Source organism: Talpa occidentalis, unplaced genomic scaffold, assembly GCF_014898055.3.
Source record: "Talpa occidentalis isolate TD23 unplaced genomic scaffold, MPIMG_talOcc4v2.1 talOcc4.7, whole genome shotgun sequence".
NCBI lineage: Eukaryota > Metazoa > Chordata > Mammalia > Eulipotyphla > Talpidae > Talpa > Talpa occidentalis.
Genome location: NW_023605083.1, coordinates 70319005 through 70340022, shown reverse-complemented (window position 1 = coordinate 70340022; position 21018 = coordinate 70319005). Strand labels below are relative to the sequence as shown.

The window sequence follows — 21018 nt, the reverse complement described above, 5'->3', positions numbered from 1 at the left end:
TTGCCTGTTCAGCCTAGCTCAGCTGTTGCTTCTTCTAGGAAGCCTTCCCTGTCTCGCTCCTGCACAGAGTCTTGTCTTCCTCTGAGCTGCTCTTCCTCTTGTGTCGTTATGTCTCCCACGTAGGGTCTTGATTCCACGTAGACCCGGGGCTCCTGGAATCCCAGTTTGATTCACCTGTGAATCGGGGGTTTTCTGCAAGGTGGTGACTGATAAGTATTGGTTGAATTCAGTGAGCTCCTCCCACAAGAAGCATGAGCTCAGCATGGGCTAGTAGGCAGACTGAGGGCCGGGAGCCAGGCCTCTGCCCTCCAGGCCTCATCAGGTGGCTTGCCGGAGGGCTGCTCTTAGCTCTCCTGCTCGACTTCAGCATTGAAAGCCTGCCGAACTCAGGGTGCTGCCCATAGAGATCGGCCTTCTCCCCTCTTATTCTGCAGCTTCCAAGTCTCCTCAGCTCTCTGCAGATGACATGGACTCCCTCTCCTGTGACAGTGGCAGCTCAGCTGTTGGCACCCAAAGCAAGTCCCACATGGTTCCTGCCCACCACCTGTGGGCCAGCACGAGTGGCCACCACATCCTGGGCCTTATTGAGGACTATGATGCCCTGTGCAAGCAGATCGGCCAGGGCCAGAGGCTCCTTGCTGAGATGGACACTCAGTTCCAAGAGGCTCCCAGCCCTACCAGTCGAGAGCTGGAAACAAAGGTAAGCAGAACAACAGAGCCTGGGGGAGAGAGATGCACCCTGGGAGCAGTAGAGGAAAGGATCAGTCAAGGCTACTGGCAGGTGAGGGGTGTGCCTACACCCTCAGTAAGGTTCTGAGAGAGGGTGAGAGAGACTTTATATGGCCCTGTCCTGGCCATAAGCAGAGCTGCTATGGGGGGGCATGCTGATGCCCACACCACTCACATGACTCACTGGCTGTGGGTTGCCTCCCAGAGGGGCTCTGGGTTGTGGTACAGTATGAGTGGGCCCACCATGGACCCTCTTCTTGGTGTGGTTACGATGGCTAATGCAGGTGGTTATTAATCATGGTTATTGATTGGGCTAAAATCACCACTGAAATGCTCTCATAATCTAATTCACCAGTCTTTAAGAAAAATAAATTGGTGTCTTCTGGCACCAGGCTCTTGCTCAGCATGTGGAATTCAAACCCCACAGAGCAGAGATTTATGCTGCCCGGTAAAGCTGGCTTGTCTGTAATCTTCAAGACTGCCTGTAACAACCTTCTCATCCCCTGGTACAGGGCCCACGCTTGGCGCCCCTGAGCAGGCTGGTCACCAGCGTGCGCACAGTCAAGCTGATCCTGGACGAGGCTGCGAGGTTACTAACGCTGCTCTGGAGGGCCTCCCTCCCCACCGATGGCCAGTGCACACATCACTGTGAACAGGTAGGGCCTGGCTCCTGGACCCTGAGCTCAGGGCTGCTGCTGTGTCTTCACCTCCTCTGACTCTGCTTCACACGTGTTCTAACCCATCCTTGTGCCCCTCTGAGCTTGGCCTGGAGGCCATGACTGTGTCCCCCCTCCTGGCACATCTTTGTTGAGAGAAATCCTGTCAGCGTTTGACTCGTGAGGAAACCGAGGTGCAGGGAAGGGAGGGTCATGCTGACGGGCAGAACTGGTTTGAAAGCACAAGTATTTGAACCCAAAGTCCCAATTGTACTCATGACCAGTTCATTCCTTTCTACTCACAATCTCTTTTGTCTTAGATGCCTTTCTCTGGACTTTCTGATTCTTTTTCTAACTTTCAGCATCCTATTTTAGTGGGCCTGCTTTAAAATCTATTTTAACTACTTAGAAATGACAGGCTCCCAGTCAGCAGTCAGACGGAGCAGAAGCAGTCCCCAGGTAGGTTTTGGGGGGAGGGGGCATGTCTAATGACAAGGTGAGTACCCACTCTGGTGAGCAGAGGACGGAGTTCCCTCCTTCTCACCTTCCAGGTTGTAGCTTAAATGTTCTCGAAGGTCAGAGAGGGCACCCTGATCAGTCACAGCATCCTCTTCTGTTTCATGATAGATTATAATTATATATTTGTTTAATGTCTGTCTCCTGTACTTTCCATGAGGGGCGAGGGGCCATGTCCATTTTGGTCATATTTTTGAATGAGTGAATGAATAATTTTTCATACTCCCAAACCAGTAACTTGTCCCTATGATTTTAAAGTACAGCGTGTCTGAATTAATCAATTCAGCCTCGATGTAATGTTTTTATCTTCAGTACATAGTGTATCTGTACTGGATGGAATTCAGTTATTTCGGTTGTGTGTGTGTGTGTGTGTGTGTGTAAATGGAAGTTATAGTCACATTGATCTTCCCCACTTTCAAATGAATCTAGGGACCGGTCAGTGCTCCTGATTGGCGCCTTCCTTCCCAGGGTTTCTCGGATAATTGGTTATGCTCACTCTAGCATCACAGAATTTTAGAGTCAGAAAAAGAGCCTTAGAAATGCCCCTGTGTGGTTGCGAGTGTACATAAGACCCCTGTGTGGTGTGAAATTGCCTCCAGCCACATTTCTGTCCCTGCCTGTGTTTCAGATAGTGCCTTTTTCTTGGTGTGAAATGTGTGTAAAGCAGATGTCCAAGTTTTCACCAGTAATCCCCAATGGTTTTTTACTACCTGGTGTTTTCTCTGAGTGTTACTAATTTGCCTTTTACATTTATACATCATCTGTATCTTTCCAACACTACTCTGGAAAGTATATATCATATACATCAGTTTAATAAAATTTCTGGGAGGGACACAAATATTTACCCATATTTGCTTATTAAAAATTTTTAATGGAGGGCCTCCCCTGGTGGCGCAGCAGTTGAGCACTGGGCTGCGAGGCTGCCCGCAGCCTCTGCAGTGCCGGTTCATTCCCCGACCACCAGCGAGGGTCCCACCAAAAAAAAAAAAAATTAATGGAAAGATAAACAATAACAATAAAACAGTCTATTTATTGGGGGAGAGGGAAAAGACTGGAAAGGCAGGGATGCAAGCCTATTCAGAAATCTATTCAGATTTCTCTGAATAGAACTTGTTTTGTAGATTTGTCTTACACTGTTTAAATGCTTTACATAATTATAAATAAAAATACGTCAAAATGGGAAAGGAGGAATTTCTAAAAATTCGCAACAAGATTAAATAACCAAATTTTACTTCATATAATTTTGGAAGAAAAAACCACAGGAAGAAGAAACACTTCAAGACTAACACAACAGTGATGTGACTGAACACATTACTGGTGGAAATACCTGCGGGCAAACAGAACTGCAAAAAATGTAAATAAACTGCTGTCAGTGATTATATTGTTAGTAATAATGTTAGTATTGATTTTTGACTCATATTTCCATTGTGGGATAAAACAACTAACATTGAGATTTTTACTATAAGAGAAGAGATATATAAATTAAAAAATCAAAGAAGTAGAAAGCTGCCCGCATCGATTTGCTAGGAGGGTCCCCATGGCGCACAGACCTCTCCTGCCGCCCGCTGCTTCAGCAGTGACTTGGGCCTGCTCTGTATCTGGCTCTGGTGAACTCATGCATGTGAACAAACATTGCCTCTATTCAAAGAAGTGAAAATTTTGTAATCCTACATTTGACTTGGGGAGTATTGGTGTGAACTCATGATGTACCTACTGAAAGGTTTGAAAAATGAGCACCTCCACTACCAAATTGTGGTTTCTCAATGCCTTTCCCACTGAAAGGAACTAGGACTCCTTGCAGACATTGCTTGAATCTAGGCCCAGAGCAGGAAATGTACACTATGAACTTAGAACATCTTTTCATTCTAGGAAAATAGAGGAAACAAGGAAGTGAAACCCGTATGTTTATGGTAGTTCTCACTCTATGGTTCCTGGATCAGCTTCAACAGGATCATCTGAAAAAGCATTGGAAATGGAAATTTTGGGGTCTTGAGACCTGAATCAGAAAGTCTGGAGTGGGCCCCAGCAGCCTGATTTTTATAAGCTCTCTAGGTAGCTTTAAGAATCACTGGATTAAAAGAAACTGAAAATACTTGTCAGTTGAATGTAAGATGTGGTGTTTATTTGAATGCTAAATTAATATACCATTTGTTAAAAAAATAAAATTAGGGTTATAATCAGGAAAATTTGTCTATGGACAAACATATTTGGTGATACCAAGGAACTGTTGTCATTGTTTTAGGTATCACAATGGTATTATGGATCTTTTAAGAATCCTTTTCTTCTGAAGAAAAAAGCTGAGCTATTTTATGGATGAAATGATTGATGTCTAGGATTGGGTTTAAAATAATATCAGGGTCAGGATGGGCAGGGGTGTAGGTAAAACAAGTTTGGCCTTGATTTGGTCATTGCTGAAACTGGATGGATACCTGGCAGTTCTTTATCCATTTTTTTTTTCAGGTTTAATAGTTTATTTTATTTTTTTCACATTTTATTTAAATTTTATTTTTCATATTCCCCATACAATTACAACCCCCTTATTCTGACCCCAATCCCCTTCTTTCCCCACCCCCCACTCCCCATAGAGTGACTCTGGTTCATAGTTGTTTGTTGATTTTGATATTTTCTTTCTTATAGTTATGCTTTCTCCTGGTCCCTTATTTAAGTTTTCTAGATTCCTGCTATGAGTGAGACCATCCAGTATTTTTCTTTTTCTTTCTGGCTTATTTTGCTGAGCATGATCCCTTCCAGCTCCATCCATGTTGCTACAAATTGCATGTGTTTATCTTTTTTGAATGCTGAGTAATATTCCATGGTATATATGTACCACATCTTCTTGATCCAGTCATCTATTTTTGGGCATTTGGGTTGTTTCCAAAGCTTAGCTATTGTAAATAGTGCTTCTATAAACATAGGGGTGCAGGTGCTCTTTGGAATTGATGTTTCTATGTCCTTTGGGTAAGACCTGAAACCATGAAATACATAGAAGGAAATATAGGTGAAACACAACGTGATATGCACATCAAAGACATCTTTACAGACACATCACCCAAAGCAGTGATAGTGAAGGCAAAGATCAACAGCTGGGACTACATCAAATTAAAGAGCTTCTGCACAGCAAAAGAGACAATAACAAAAACAAAGAGAAACCCCACCAACTGGGAGAACATTTTTGCACACAACACTAACGATAAAGGACTGATCACAAAAATCTACAAAGAGCTGATGAGACCCAACAAAAACATTTTTTTTTAATTGATGTAACATCGGTCTACAACACTGTCTGTGACTCAGATGTATGTCACACGCCACATCCGCCACCAAAGCACCCATCTTCTTTCATCAAACCATTTGTTCTCCTTCCGACTTTGTTCCCACACCCACCCTCTACCCTCCTTTAGTAGCCTCTGTTCTGCAGTCATATTTCTAAGATTTGTTTTGGTTTAGTTTTGTCGGTTTCTTTCTTTTTTTTTCCTCTATAGTCCACCTATAAGTGAAATCATTTGGTATTTGTCCCTCTGAATTATTTCACTTAGCGTAGTCCCCTTCAGTTCCATACATGTTGTCACAAATGGCAAGAGTTCAACTTCTTTATAGCTGAGTAGTATCCCATAAATGCCTTCAACCTAGTAGTTTTGTATTCTCCAGCTAGATACCTAGGAGTAGAATTGCTGGATCACATACCTATTCCTAATATTTTGAGGAATCTGCAGGCCGTTTTCCATAGCAGCTGGGTAGGTCTATAGTCCCACCAACAGTGTTCGATGGTTTCTTTTTCTCCACACCCTTGCAGATACTTGTTATTTCTGTTTGTTTGATATGGGCCATTCTCACTCAGGTGAGATGGTTTTTATTTCATTGTGATTTTGATTAGCATTCCCCTGATGGTAAGTGATGGTAAACTTGCTTTCATGTGCCTGTGGGCCATTGTCTTCTTTGGAGAAGTGTCTATTTAGCTCTTCTGCTCATTGTTTTGGTTGGGTTATTTTGTTGTTGAATTGTATGTGTTCTTTGTAGATCTTGGATATTAGCCCTTTTTCAGATGTATGATGTGCCAACACTTTCTCCCATTCAAAGAATGTCAGTAGGGTATCTTTGTGTGAATGATAGTTTCTTTCACTGTAGAGAGCATTTTAGTTTGATGTAGTCATGTTTGTTTATATTCTGTTTTGATTTTCTTGACTTTAGAGACAAAGACATCACAGAAACCAGTGTTAATGGAGTGATTTGCCTGTTTCCTTCAGTGCATTTAATGGTTTCAGGTCTTGCATCCCAGTCTTCAATCCATTTTGAATTTTTGTGTGGTATGTGAGAGAGTGGTCTCATTTAATTTTCCTGCATGTGCTGTGGATTCTCTATATCTTTCTCTTGCCCAGTTGGTCTAGCTAAGACTTCCAGTACTGTGTTGAAGAGTAGTGGTGAGAGTAGACATCCTTTTCTTGTACCTAATTTAGAGGAAAAGCTTTCAGATTCTCACCATTGAGTATGGTGCTATCTATGGGTTTGGGTTATATGTGGCCTTCATTATGTTGAGAGATGTTCCTTCTATCCCTTTTTACTGAGTGTTTTTATCCTGAATGGATGCCATAGCTTGTCAAATGCCTTCTCTGCATCTATTGATATGATCATATGATTTTTGGCTTCTGTTGATGTGATGAAATCACATCGATTGAATTGCGTATGTTAAGCATTCTTACATCCCTGGAATAAATCCCACTTGATCACGTTGCATAGTTCTTTAAATGTGTTGTTGAATTTGGTTTGCTAGGATTTTGTTGAGGATTTTAGCATCTGTGTTCATCAGGGATATTGGTCTGCAGAGTGTGTGTGTGTGTGTGTCTTATCTGCTTATCACCCTATTCCTTATACTTTGTGTATGTTTGAGATTTTTCATTATGAAAAAGAAAACAACAAAACCCAGCTCCAGACATCAGGCGGGATGTTCTTGGTCTCTTTGGAGGGGAGTAGCTTCACGTGAACTCTGTGCTCACCTCTGTGACTCTGGTCAGAGTCACTCTATTGAGATCCTGTTGTGTGTTAGGCATTCTCTTACACATTCAGCATCTCATTTCATCGCTTAGGGAGTTTGTTGTTCATATTCCCATTTTCCCAAAGTAGGAACAGAAACACCCTTACTCCAAAGCAACACTAGCTAGGAAGTGACTGAGTGACCTTTTCACCATGGTGTTTATTCATCCTGTTAGCATGAAGATTTTAGTCCAGAAAAACAGTAGATACATAAATAATTAAAATCCCTTGTTTTAAGTGCTGGGTAGAATATGTACGCAGTGTTTGGAGACTGCTGACTCCAGTTAGTTGGCAGATGGTCTCACGCGCCCACTCTGCCATGTGCTGGTGGGCAGAGGGAAGAATGGAGGCTGCCTTCAGGGAGCTTGTGGTCTGGCAGGGAAGCAGACGCGTCCCTGTCAGGCACCAGCCAGCATGAAAGGGGCAAGGATAGGGAAGCAGTGGCACCCAAGGGAGCTGTAGCCACTGGCCTCCTGGTGGAGAAGGGGTCTCAGGGCAAGCTTGGGGCAGGGGAGCAGTCGTCACTCTCCCTGTCCTTGGGCACATCTCTGGACTCCCCCCTGCAGAGTCCTGGTAGTACAGGGGTCAGCCCTGCTTACAGTTACGGAGCTAAGGCTCTGGGTGTAGTGTGACTGTGTCTTGGGACGTGTGGCCTGTGAAGCCAGGACCAGAACTTGTGTTTTGTGGGCTCTTACTACAAGGCAGAGTCAAAGGAAACCTCATGTTTAAATTAGGATCTGTTTTGGAAGAATAGTAGAAATCCTTGTAGGTGACAGGGCTGGTTAATCTCATAAGTAGGTTAAAAAAAATCAAAAAATGATTCATTTCTTAAACAGTTTAACTCCAAGCTGTTAAATGTACATTCATTTGCCATCCTTTGATGTGGGGCCAGAGCCTGTTCTTGAATAAGGGTCTGCTGATGGGGCTCCACGTCTTCTTTCTTTTTTTCCTAAACGACATCCATAATGTATATCTGTCACTTACAATTTCTGTTTCTTTAAGATGAAGAAAAAACTTAGACACTGCAAAGCAATTTGAATATAGAGTTCTTCTAGACTCTGTTCCTCCCACATCTTTTATAGTTGATTCACCCACACCTAATTTGCCAGAAATGTGTTTTATAGTGATTTGCCTTTGTCAGGTCTTTCCCGAAGCACATGTTAGTTTCCATATAACCAGTTCTCTCTTTCCAGACATATATTTCCTGGGTTTGCTTAACACTTAATTGAATTTTGTAACTAACTAGAAGTACAACCGCCATAAACAAGTTTGGAAACAACACTAAAGGTGACTCTTCCTAAGACTTCACTGACAGCGCAGCATCACCCACCAGCAGAGAGCAGCCACTCAGGGCATCTTCCAGGCCAGGATTTTATAAACCAAGAAGTGTCCTGTGCCCTGTGAACTCCTTCACGGAGGCTGCTAACCAGGGTGTGCATATTTGGCGGTGGGGGGTGGGAGGGACCGGGGGCTCTCTGATTTTGCCACCCATCCACTCTCTTCTCAGCTCTGAAAAATCAAAATACACTCTCCTAAAAAACTTCCAGATTCTCTTTTTAAGATTTAAGCATTGATTTTTTAAAAAGTCAGCATTGTCACTTTGTAAAATAATCGCAATTTTGGTAAATTTTTTAAAATGAAATATAAAACCTTCCAAATCACATTTCTCAGAGGTAGTCACTGTTACCATTTTGATGCCATCTTGTCACATCTTCTTGGCCACGTCTGTGGCTGCAGATGTGCCTCTTCCACGTAATGGCACAGGAACGCCTGATACCCGGGCTCTCCTTGCCACGAGTCACCATCACCTCTCCATGTCGTTGAATAAAGTTCTGCATCAGTTTTACTTGCTGCAAAATTATCCCATGGATCTAAGTGTCCTGGTTTATCAAGCCCTATTGAAATGCATCAGGTTGTTTATTTTTTCTTGCAATAAACAATGCCGAGACGAGCAGCTGTGAACACAGGTGTCTTCTCAGGACTAAGGCTGCGAGTGGACTGTGGGGCTGCAGGGGAAGTGCTGTTGGCTGGTTCAGCAGTGCGGGGTGTGCACGTGGGCGCTGCTACACGGTCCCCATGCCTCACATCCTTGGACCTTGCTAGGACTGCTGGTCTTGTTGCAGAAAATGGCTTCTGGTTTTCACTCAAATACCTTTGTTAGTAAGATCGAGCATCTTTTAATGAGTTTTTGTAATTCTTCCTGTGTGATAGGACCTTGTATATTCTTTGTTCATTGTTCTAATTCCTTTCCTCTTTAGACTGGAGAAATGAAGGCAGAGATCACCAAACTACACAAAAAATTGTTTGAACAGGAAAAGAAATTGCAAAACACTGTGAGGCTCTTGCATCTGAGCAAGCACCAGGAAAAAGTCATCTTTGATCAGTGTGAGTAGCTAGTGGCGGCTGCCTCTGAGACTGAACCCCCAACCCTGGCCAACTCACCTCAGCACCCAGGCCATTGTCTTGTTTGCCCCCTAATTTCTGGGTTTCCTTCCATACTTAATCCTTTCTGACCCACACAGACACATGAACAGACACATAACAAACCTTAGTGACGGGGCCACTCTGTGCCAGGGGCTGTCATCTTGTGGGGCATGATGGGAATGTGTGTGGGGTCTCAAAGCACTGTGGGTGGGGATGATGTCACCCTGTCTTGGCAGAGGGCTCCTTGGACAAAGTCACCTGGACTGAGTCTGCAATGAGGAGTGTCGATGGTCAGGTGGGTGGGCAGTGCATGGACAAAGGCCGAGAGCAAGAGAGCAGGTTCTGTGTATGAGGAATCCCCGCAATTCTCATGCCTGGAGTCCATGCAGGCTGCAGGTGGTAGGACAAGGGCTGCGTTGCAAGCAGCCACTTGTGGTTGCTCCACCAGCGATGAGGGGCAGAGTTCCTGATCCAGGCAGGCCAGGAGGAGGGCCTTGGCCAGGCGATGAGGATCTTGAGTCAGGGATGGATCTGAGAAATGCTTCTCAAGAAAAATTGAGAAACTCTAGGTTGGAGAGATTGAGAAACTTCTGTAAGATTAATCCCTCCCTGAGTCCGGAGCATGGATGAGCATGGAGAGAGCTCTACTCCCAGCTCAAGTTCTCAACACTCACCCCTGCGTGCTGGGCCGTCTCACCTCCCAGGGCCTCTTGGCAGCACAGGCCAGCCAGGCCTTGCGCTGTGCGCCTGTCAGCTTCCCTATCTTAGGAGAAGTGCTAATGGCAGTGCTTTCCACTCTGGAGGGGCCTGCCTGCCTTGTGGTGTTCTCTTATCAAAGCCCAACATTTCTGGGGCATTTCTGAAACACACAGAACAAAGATTATTGTCAAGTAGTTCTTCTCAGTCTCCATGGGAACCTTCTGAAAACAGACTCTTTGGGACTGGTGGGGCTTGAACTATGAAGGAGAGTTGCTCAGTGTCTGAGCAAGCCCAGGGCTCCTGGCCCGTCCCCCTGTCCCCTCTGCCAGGCTTATATGACAGAGGTCAACAATCTGGTTCCTGCCAGTAGGAATTTCAGCCTAATGGGGAAAGTGCAACTATTAGCTGCAGGATGATGCTCCTGTTCAGGAGGTTGTTCAGGCTCTGGACTGACTAGATCTGCAAGGACGGGCAGGATCGGGTTCTGCAGGTAGCCTTGGGAGCAAAAACTGAGCGTTCAGGATAAGTTAGGATGTGCTGTGAGAGGAAAAGTGAGAGGGACATACAGACGGGTCACAAGGGCAAGAGTGGGCAGCAGGGAGGTACATGTCCATTGTGTGTTAGAAGGTCTCCCTGGCTGAGTAGTGTCGAGGGGCCAGGAATGTAGGAGGGGCCACTTTGGGGTCTGGCAGTCCCTCAGACAGGTAATGGGGAATCTTCCTTACCTCCATGTAGGAACTTTTATGAGGCAAGAGATCAGCATCTTCCCAAGGTCACCACCTGACCCCTATTCTGAATGAGCCTTTGGAGAAGTTGGGCTGTGTGTGTTGATGGGGCCTGTCAAAGGCCCACTCTTCCAGGAGTCTAAGTCAGAGAGGAAAAGGTCGAGGGACGAAGCGACCTTCCTTTACACTGAGAGCTCCCGGCTATCAGACCCTGCCCAGGTCAGGGTGTCAGATTGGCAGGGGCCTCAGGTGCACCCCAGTCACCTCCTGTCTTGGTGGACCAGGGCTTGCCCAGAGAGCCACATTGGGTTCTTCCATCAGCTAAAAGGCAGCAAAGGGGAAAAAATGCCCGGCACTTCTCCTGAGGTATTAGGAGCTGCTGTAAGAATTGCCCCGCCCTGGACTCCGGCCTTCATGCGTGATTTTCCTTGGAGTGGGTGCACCTCTTCCCAGGGCCACTTCTCTGGGGCCTGGGATAAGCCAGTCTGCGGCATTTGTTGGCCCAGACTCCCTTCTGCCTGCCCCACAAGCTCCCAGCCCGGAGCTGTGGGTCCTTGGCATGCCTTGGCATCGCTGGTCTTGCAGGCCTTGGTTGTAACGTGGGGCAGCCCGTTATACCTTCTGGTGTGGCCATCAGGTGCAGCCCAGAGCAGAGGAGGTGGCCCTTCTCCCTCTCCAGTAGACCCTCTGATCCTGGGCCAGTTGGGCCTCCTGCATCCCTCTGATCCAGATTCTTCAAGGCTGTTCACATGTTTAACCTTTTGTGGCTCAGGGGGTTCCTCCTCCCTGCACTTGGCTATACCCCATCTTTCTGGGCATCTAACTAATCAGCGTATTCTTCACTCTTTCCTCAGTGGTCGTGACCCACAAAATCCTTCGCAAGGCCAGAGGAAACCTGGAGGTAATGCCCCTTAAGTTTCAGAAAGGAAAGCATGGGGGGTACTCATGGGGGTGGGATCAGAAATGACTTCTTTGGAAAAGCGAGGTTGGAGGTGAAACCAGCCACATGCCCTTCCCACAGCTGTGCTGAAGGCCTGCTTTCAGTGGGGTGCTCGAGCTGAATTCATACGTAGTTTTTACGAGTGAGAAATCCAGCAAAGGGTGCCTTGGACAGGGGAGGCATCTATGGATGGGTGTTTCCTGAGCAGGTGCAGACATACAGTCTTATTGTTGTTGGATCTGTAAATGTTCCACGTCAGACACTTTGCCTTCAAGAGTGGTTTCAGAATAACAGCTTCACCTCTAATGCCGTCAGGCATTACTTCAGAAACCTTACTTTGGACCTAAACCTCTCTCTCCCTTCTTCCCAGCTTAGGCCCGGGGGTGTGCATGCCGGAGCATCCAGTCCCAGCAGACCAGGCTCCTAGGAGAATAGCAGCCAATAAAGCCTGTGGTGCCCCATCGACTGACTGGTTTTCACGCGCCCCCCACTGCTGGGAACAAAGGTCGCCCGAGGCCGTCTTTTTCCCCCTCAGTGTTTTCTTTCCCTGGTTTGGGTTGTTATTAAACAAGTCTCTGTGCCTGGGTGTGAGGGGATTTGGGCACCTGCATCTTGCTCTGGGCAGTACCTGGAGCTGGGGACTCCTGGGCACCTTGGGGTGCCGTCACACCCACCCCGATCTGCTTGGTGCCTCGCCAGCCCTGCAGGTGGAGGACTTGCAGATCTTACAAGTTGGGGATTACATGGTTTGTCTGGCACCTCAAAGCCCAGGTCCTGAACTCCCAAGGAGTGGGACAGCTGGAATCTCGGGAGTGGCCTGGCCCTCAGATGGCACATGAGCTCTCTGCTGACCCCATTTAGGTGTCCAGAGAAGAACATTCACGTGTTGTGGCTGGGGCACTGCTGCCTGCTCCTGGCTTGTGCTTGGCAACTATGGTAATATCCCAGGGCAGTCCCCAAGTGGGTCCTGCAGGAAAAACCCACCAAGGCCCATAGCGGAACTAGGTCCTGCAGTGTCCTGACAGTGGCGGTGGTGGTCTCCCCACTCTACAGTCCATGTTGCGGTCTGGTGTGTCTGTTGCTGCCTTGTCACTGATCGTCATGTTCAGTTATCCTCCACCTGTGCCCTGAGCTTTGTGACACCCTTGAGAAATGAACAGGGTAGGGGGCACGTGGGCTCAGGACCGATCTAGGGTTATGGTGACAGACTAGATGTGACGCCAACTGCTCAGCTCCCCTCTGCTCTCCTGCCTCATGGCCCATGCCCACTACCTCAGTGCCTCTGAGCAGGCGTCGGCCAGGAGACTGCCTCGTGTGCAGCCTGCTGCCAGGAGTGTCTCGTCACGACTCGGCTCCCCCCGTTCTTTCCCCACTTCTGCCATCATTCTGGGGATTTGAGCATCTGCTTGTTGACCCCCTGCGTTGCTCTCCCCTACATTCCCTCCTCTGACACTTCGCCTGGTCTGTCTGCTTGGCTTGCTCCCTTGTCCCTCTGCTTTAACAATGGTCCCTTTCCCTCCATCCCTGTCCACAGTCTCCTTTCTCGTCTTCAGTTTCTTCTCCAGTTTTCTCAAGCCTTACTTCCTATGCCTGACTCTTCTCCCCACCTTACAGCAGCAAGGTGTTGAGTGAACGCAGGCACCTGGCTAGGGCGCCGGCCAACCAGAGCACGTGTGGCTTCCGTTACCTCATATCCCAGCACCGGCCCCTGACGAAGTGCCAAGGACTCCAGGTCTGGCTCCCGCCGGCACTCTGTGCTCCCTCTCTCACCGCCACACACCCTGCTCAGCTCGCTGCTTCAGCCTGGCACGCCCTCTCTGAGATGCCCCTCCCTCCCTTGCCTTTTCTAGCTTTGAATGAGTCTTTTGAAATCTTCCCCCTCCTTGGGCTTGGTGAACGGCCACTGCTCAGTCCAGTCCAGTCATGGAACCTACCCAGAGTAGTGATGACAGACCAAATGGGGCGCCGACTGCTCAGCTCCCCCTCACTGGGGGTGGAGACTCCTGGCTGGTCTACATCACCCCTGTATTCACACGACAGCTGAGTGACTCATCCAAGACCCTTAGCTCATATGTGATATGTCCTTCCAAACCCCAAATTTCATTCTCTGCTGCTGCTCCCGTGGCTCCCCAGACACTGCAATGGTTTGAGGAGAGGTGCATCAGCTGGAGGTGTGGGGTGAAGGAGAGGGCCTCAGCCTGCCACCGCCCCTGCCTGTTCCCATCCAGTGAGTCAGTCAGTAAGGACCCTCCCTGCTTGGGTGTCTGTCAGCTCATCTCTCTCCACGAGAAGCATTTGCACAGGCACCTCTGTCCATCCCAGGGTGGGAAAACTCAGAGTTAGGCATAAAGTCCTGTGGCGGCACCTTTTTCAAGAAATCACACGATTGAGTTCTGGAAGGGAGGTCCAACTGGCATACAAGCCTTCTCGGGGTGGTGGGAGCGGGGGTCTGGTTCCTAGTCCCAAGTCACGTGCTTCTGTTCTCAGTCTCTCCACCTGCAAAAGGGGCACTGCCCTTCTGCCCCCAATCCATAGCTGTGAGCCTAAAAATTTGGAAGTAGCTCACATAGACCCTTCCCAAAAGTCAGCAACTCTTCATGCTTTTTCAGTAGCTGGGCTCCAAGTTTCTAAGCACCAGATTCCCATGCTGCCATGCAGAAGGGACGCGTGGAGGGGTCTGGAGGGGATTGGGGTATGTAGAGTGAGTGAGTCAAAAATCAGGCCTTTTATGCTCTCCCGCCATAGCATCTATGACCGGCATCTGCAGTCTTGCACGTGCATCTGTAATTATAGACACCTGGGCCCAGAGAGCACGGGGCATGCGTATATGTAAACAGGGACAGACACCTGTGCCAGGGGGTGAAGGATAAAGCCGGTGGTGGCAGGACAGTGAGGAAGACCACTCTGAGGTAAGACCATGACACGACACGAAACAGAACGCCAAAGAGAGGCCAGAGAAAGCACAAAGATTCTTGGGGGACTAGGAGGCTCAGTTGCCTGCCTCCCAGCACACCACCTGCCCAGCCCATGCCTGCCTCCTTGTTGCCAGCATCCCTACCTGGCATGCCCAGGTGCCTGGTTCCCTGAGAGCATTAAGGGCTGTAAAATCCACTGAGGGCTCAGGGACTCTATCCATGTCCACCTGAGCCAGCAGTGAGCCTGCCTTGTGCTGGCACAATTGGCAGGATGGTTCGACGCAAGCGAGTATGGGGTCCTCTGAAGACCTGAGGAGGGACTGAGGGGAGGTGGGCCACGAGCATGTAGGGCTCGATCACTGGCCTCTGTGGGTGCCTCCCCGGAAGTGGGACTCTGTGCACAGTGGGGAGGGTGGGAAATGGACATGGTGACTGCTCAGAGGCAGGGCCGGGGCATGAGTGTTCCCTCACAGCTCGGCAGATGAAGTTAATGGGGGCTTTTTGTCCTCCCACAGCTAACATGGGTGCCCACGACGAGGGGCGTGGGCACGGGACGTGCGCCTGTGATTATGGACACCTGGGCCCAAAGAGCACCGTGTGCGCATGTGTAAATGCCACACCTGTGCCTAGAGGAGAGGGATTTGGTACTGAAAAGTGTCCCCTTACCCTCATTTGGGTCCCTTATGGCAATGCTGGCACCCTGTGTGGAGCTCTGAATGCACCCTGTCACCACAGTGGTAGCCAGCTTGGGCGAAGTTGAGAGCCGGTGCTCTCAGAAAGGAATAAGGGTAGGTGCTGAACCACTGAAAAGAATGCCAAAAAAGGCAAGCAAGACTTGTAAAGTCACAGAGTCTGTTAAAGCCGCCCATGCCCAAATGTGGGGGAGCTACTGAGAATAGGTGTAGATCGTGCTAAAATACACACACGACCCAGTGCTCATCTGTTATGGGGACAATTGAGAGAGGGCAGAGCTTCATACCCACGAGAAGACAGACTGCTGTGAAGGGGAGGGTTGGGAACTCCAGGCTCCAGGTACATGCCCTGTGACCCCGGCCTTGGGGAAGACCCTGTTCCCTTTTGACTAGGATGAGGGCCAGGAACCCATCTGTGGGGGATAGGCAGGGACCAGAGGCCACATGGGGAGCTTGGTCCCCAGCCAATGTGCAAATGGTTTTGGCCTTAGTGGACATGGGGGCAGAGTGTATTCTTATATGGCAACCCAGAGAAATTTCAGGGGTCTGCTTGTTACATTGGTGGCTAGGGAGTCTGGAGTGTCAAGGTGACAGCAGCGAGACTACCCCTGGGAATTGGGCGACTACCCCCAAAGGAGTACAAAGTATATGTGTTGCCAATCCCGGAGTGCATCCTGTGGCTACAAACCAGAGTCAGAGTTTTGCCTTAGGCTACGTGTGGTGAAGGCCATGTTGTGCAGACATCTGAGCATCTGGCCATACAGCTGCCAGTCCCCAGGCGAGTGACCACTACTAAACAGTGTTGGTTACCAGAGGCCATGAAGGGACTATGGGCACAATAGCCGAGTTGGTGAAAGTGGACAATGCATGCGCTGCCCATAGTTCCTACAGTTCACCCACGTGGCCAGTGAGGAGGCCTGATGTGTGTGTGATGGTAGGTTGCTATGTGTTGTATAAGGTGGATCCCCCGGCATGCAGCAGTGCCTTCGGTGGCAGACTTGGATCACCTGAGCCAGGAGCTGGGCACACATCATTTTGTAGTAGATCTGGTTAACGTTTTCTTTTCCATTGCTGAGGCACCAGTTAGCCTTCCCGGGGAAGGGCTGGCAATGAACATGTACTGAGCTTGCTGCAGACACTAAACGAGAGGGGCAGGAAAGGCAGCCTGGCTCCTGTGCAGGCCTTGAGACTTTTGTGTTGACTGTGTGGCCTATTATGGGCCTGCCTCTGGGTTGTATTCTGTTGTGTTCAGTTGCATTCTGTTACAGTTTGTATTACTTTGGTGGGTTATGGAGATAGTGTTCCATATTTACCAAGTTTGTGCACCCGTAATTTCGGACTCCTGGGCCCAGAGAGCACAGGCATGTGCGTTTGTAACTAGGGACACCTGTGCTGCCCAAGGGGCTAGGGATTAAAGGGCTGTGTCACTCTGGGGAGGGCTCAAGTTGCTGTCTCCCTGCCTAGTCTGTCTCCTGATTCAACATTAAAAGCCGGTAAACTCTACCAAAGCCTCCCAAGTTATCTTTTCATCTGTGAGAACTGACAGTGAACCTACCTGGCCTGGGATGGTTGAAAAATGGTACCTACAGTGGTTAGAGCTCAGGTTAGGCCTGGCCATCAGATGGGCCCGGACATACCTGTGTGTGGTCAGTGCCACCTTTGTAGTGGGGAGTGTGTGGCTTGGCTGGGGTCAGGGCAAAGCTGGTAGGAATGAACTCGGTCATTGGCAAGGGCATGATCTGGAGGGGTGTTGTGGTGAGATCCTTTTCTGATACTGGCAGATCTCATGTCCTGCTGGGTGGTAATGCCAGGTGTGGCCAGGGCAGGGCCTGCAGAGCAGGGGTTGGAGATTCATGTGCATTTGCTTCAGGTCACCCAAGCTTTTCAGGAACACAGTAATCCAGTGTATTTTTATCCCCTAGTTTAGAATCGTGTAAAATCTGCTCAACCTTGGGCTAGCGAAGACCTGCCCTCCTCTGGGAGGTGGAGAAGCAGACCAGTTTGTTTGGACTGGATTAAGGCCAAGAACAAACTCTGCAAATAAGGACAATTTGGACCTTGGAAAAAGCTCCATTGTCCCTGGCGAGTTAATTTTACCAGCAGCTGAATTCAGGAGGTGCTGAAGCAGTAATCAGAAAATGCGTCAATTTCCTGTTGGTGAAATTAATCACCACATGTGCCTGAGGAGCTGCACCTGAGGGAAACAGCTGCAGGGGCTAAATATATAGCCAGAAGCCTGGGGAGCGGTCCAGGCCCTGCGCTCTCCCGGGCTCCTGTTCACCTGCCTTGGGAAGGACACCCTGAGCTCACCTCCCCAGGCCTATCTGCCACTGGCCTGCCATGAGCCCATGGGCAAAATCTGCCCCTTTTCAGGCAGCACAGGCCTGCGCTGCAATAGCCACACTTTACAAATTCTGAGAACGTGGTGGGGTAACTCCTGAGGAAGCAGCGAGCCAGGATTTAATCTGGGTCGGTCAAAACCTGTTCTCTAAATTATCCTGTCTCCCCGAGACGAAATCCATTCCCCACACTGCAGCCCTTCCCTGCATTACTAACCCAGTGTTCTCACTCTGCCATTTCCAACAAAATGTCTCTGGCTGACCAGAGCAGCGGCCCAGAGACCCACAATTGAATTCCTCGGCACATCAGCCCCAGAACCACTTGTAACTGGGACTGTGGAAGACGGAAGAGTGATCTTGTTAATAAGTTCTCAGCATCGTGGAGGCAGAGAAAACTGCCCAGGGGCTCCTGACCCTGCCAAATTGCCTCTTCAATCTTGGCCATATTTTAAGTCTAACTCAAAAATTCAATTATCAAATTACTCATCCCATCTCGAGAAACACAGGGTCTCCACCTTAGGGGCCAGACTTGCTTACCTCTTACCAGAAAGGCCTTGCCAACTGGCTGCTGTGTGCCGGGCGTTGGCGGGTGGACCTGAGTCTTCCTAGGGTCTTGCCCTCAGGGCCCTAATAGGATTTCGTCTCAGTCTCCTCATCTGCAGGATTATAATGTGGAAAGATAGAGAATGGCTAACCGTGAGGCCCGAACAGTGGACAAATCATTGCGGTTTGCTTCTGCATTCATCTTGGGGTAGGTTTTCCTTCCAGTCAGCATGCCTTTGACATCTCTCCCTCCCTCTCTGCATCCCACCCATGACCATCGCTACCCATTGCATCTCCAAGGCCATTGCTTCCTTCATCTCCATTCATCCAGGTGACCATCATCTCTCACCTGGACCCCAGGCTGCAGTGACTTTCCAGCTGGCCCCACAGCCACCCCTTCCCTCTCCAAATGTCCCTATACCATGGCTGGAGTGACTCTTTTAAAATGCAAAGCTGGTCAGATTTTCTCCTTGCTTTGAAATATTGAATGATGCCCACTGCAAGACCTGTAGGCTGTGTCAGTCCCCTCGCTGCCTGTGCTTTCAGCTCTCAATGCTGCAGCTGCACCTGTAGCCGCAGGACCTTTGCATATGCTGCCCCCTCCTCCACAGGCTCCCAGCCACTATCCCAGCTTCTCTTGCTAGTGATTCCTGTTGCCTCAGAGTATTTTTCTTGGTCAGGAGCCCCTATTAGACATTGTCACACCTCAATTCCCTTCACTGGCACTGACCCTTGTGACCTTGGATGTGCAAGTATGACTTCTTAGGTTATGCCCTGTTACTAGCTAGCTGGCTGGAAAGGTGCAGACTCAGTGTGATCGCCTTCCTACTGAGGCCCTGGTGCCTAGCACAGGGCAGCAAATATATTCTCTCACTGAACATCCCCAGAGCTTCTCCATCTCCTGGATGAATTCAGACTGGTGGAGAGAAAGCAATTCCCTAAAGGGGGAGATTTGTTCAGGCTCCTGTGAGGCGGGCAATCTTTCTAGCATTATCATATGACAGTCCCGTGGGAGAGTGCTGGGGCACAGAGGCCTGGGGCACGGGGCAACACCCAGCATCACACAGGGGAGCTGGATTCAAAAGGAGGCCCCTGCACTGTGCTGCTGGGAGCACATTCAACAAGAGCTCAGGTGCTCTGGGTGGGCTGGAGTATAACTGGGGGTGCTTCTGCTCGCAACCTGCTCAGAGGTTGTGACACTAGACCCAAAGCCCAGCCCTGGCCCGGCCAGCCTCTGCCTTTCCCTGGGCCTGGTCCCTTCACCCCCAGTGGGAGACGGAGCTGCGGCCGCCGGCTCATCCCTCTTCAGCTCTGTCCTCACGTCTTCCCCGAGCCCCCTTGGCTCTGTCCATTTGACCCGTCCGTGGGGAAGTGCTGTCCCGGCCTGGCCCCAGAGGGCAGCCCCTCCTGTCCTGGATCTCCATGTTAACACAACTGCGCGGTGGGTACCAGCCACCTTCCTCTCCTCTCAGCCGCCACAGTCACGCTGCTAACAGGCAGTCACGAGAGCTTAATTACAGGTTTTCAGGTTTAAAAAGAGCCTCTATTTGTGTTCATGCTACTTTTTTCTTCCAAACAGAGCGACGTGTGGTCCCAGCCTGTTTGTGGCACTGGGTGGCAGGCAAGGGGAGAACGGGGCTCTCTGGCTTCTCCAGAATGACTGGGTCAGAGTCACAGGCTTGGGGAGACCTGGTGACGAGACCTTGGAGTTGAAAGCCAATGTCTGGGAACCCGACCGGGACACATGTTTGTGCCGGAGGGGGTGTGGGGTGGGAGGTGAACACTTGGGAGTGGGGAGATACTCAGTTTTATAAAATTCAGCATCTTCTCCCCAGAGCTTTTTCTACCCACCTTTCCCAGATCTGCGAGGCCTAGAGGGGAGAGGCGAGCGCACCGATCGTGTCCGTCAGGAAGAGTGACACGTGTCAAGGGCTCCAGAAGGGAGGCCCATGCTGGTGCAGAGGGGTGCCCTGCTGTGTCCCCGTGGGGCTGATTGCCCTTTGGAATTTGAGTGAGGTGGGGGATGAGGGGGTTCTAGGCGGAGCAGAAGGCCTGACAAAGGCCTGTGGCCCATGGTCTACCAGTGTGGCCGGGTCTCAGAATCCCACCAGGAGGGAGCGACCAGAGGGCAGGTGCAGGACTCGGGCCAGCACGAGGGAGGGGGCTTCTCTGCAGAGCAGCAGGGAGGTGTCGGCAGCAGAGACACGGACAGACCTGTGCCTGGGCAATGTCCAGCCGGCTGTGGAGAAGGACAGTGCTGGAGTTGGGGGTGGCAGCTTCCAGAGCCTAGGCTGGGACGGCCTCCCCTAGGCAGGGATGGGCCTGGGCTGCAGGGTGGATTCAAGATTTTTAGCGGGACTTGGGGGTTTGTGTGTGTAGGCATGTGGCACTGTGTGCCTGGCAGGGGGGCAGTAAGGGAGGGTCAAGACCGCTGGGTCTGGCTCCTGCAAAGGCACGTCCTCATTCAAGGAGAGAGGTCGGCCTGGAGGGTGAGATTGCGATGGAGCCCTTCACAGGCAGAAGTTAAGGGTAGGTGTGGGAGAGGCTCTCCAGGCAGAGGGAACCACCTGTGCAAGGGTGTTGAAGCTAGTGGGGGCCCGTGGTAGTGAGGTATGGTCTGGGCATGAAGCAGGAGGTTGCAGGTGAGGTGCTCAGGACTGGGGCTGTTAGCTTGGCATTAGGGAAGGAGCCAAGGAATCTCCTGCCCCCTCGTCCTGCCCCCACTTGTCCTGCCTGGTGTCTGCCAGGGGAGATTGTCATCACAAGCCTGATCATCTCACTTCATGCCTGCTCACCCTTCCAGACCACTCTC

The 21018-nt window shown here is 49.8% G+C and overlaps 1 protein-coding gene across 4 annotated transcripts in view; it reads left to right on the top strand.

The window, feature by feature from the left end:
• CDK5RAP2 (CDK5 regulatory subunit associated protein 2) overlaps positions 1-19936 on the top strand; it is a 170673-nt gene extending 150737 nt beyond the window's left edge. For all 4 annotated transcript variants that reach the window (XM_037492736.2, XM_054689307.1, XM_037492734.2 and 1 more), the window contains 5 exons: positions 435-700; positions 1242-1385; positions 9188-9314; positions 11632-11678; positions 12088-19936. In XM_037492736.2, coding sequence (XP_037348633.1) covers positions 435-700; positions 1242-1385; positions 9188-9314; positions 11632-11678; positions 12088-12144 — 641 coding nt within the window. In that variant the 3' untranslated portion in view covers positions 12145-19936. The remainder of the gene's footprint in view (positions 1-434; positions 701-1241; positions 1386-9187; positions 9315-11631; positions 11679-12087) is intronic.
• Positions 19937-21018: the final 1082 nt, after the last annotated feature.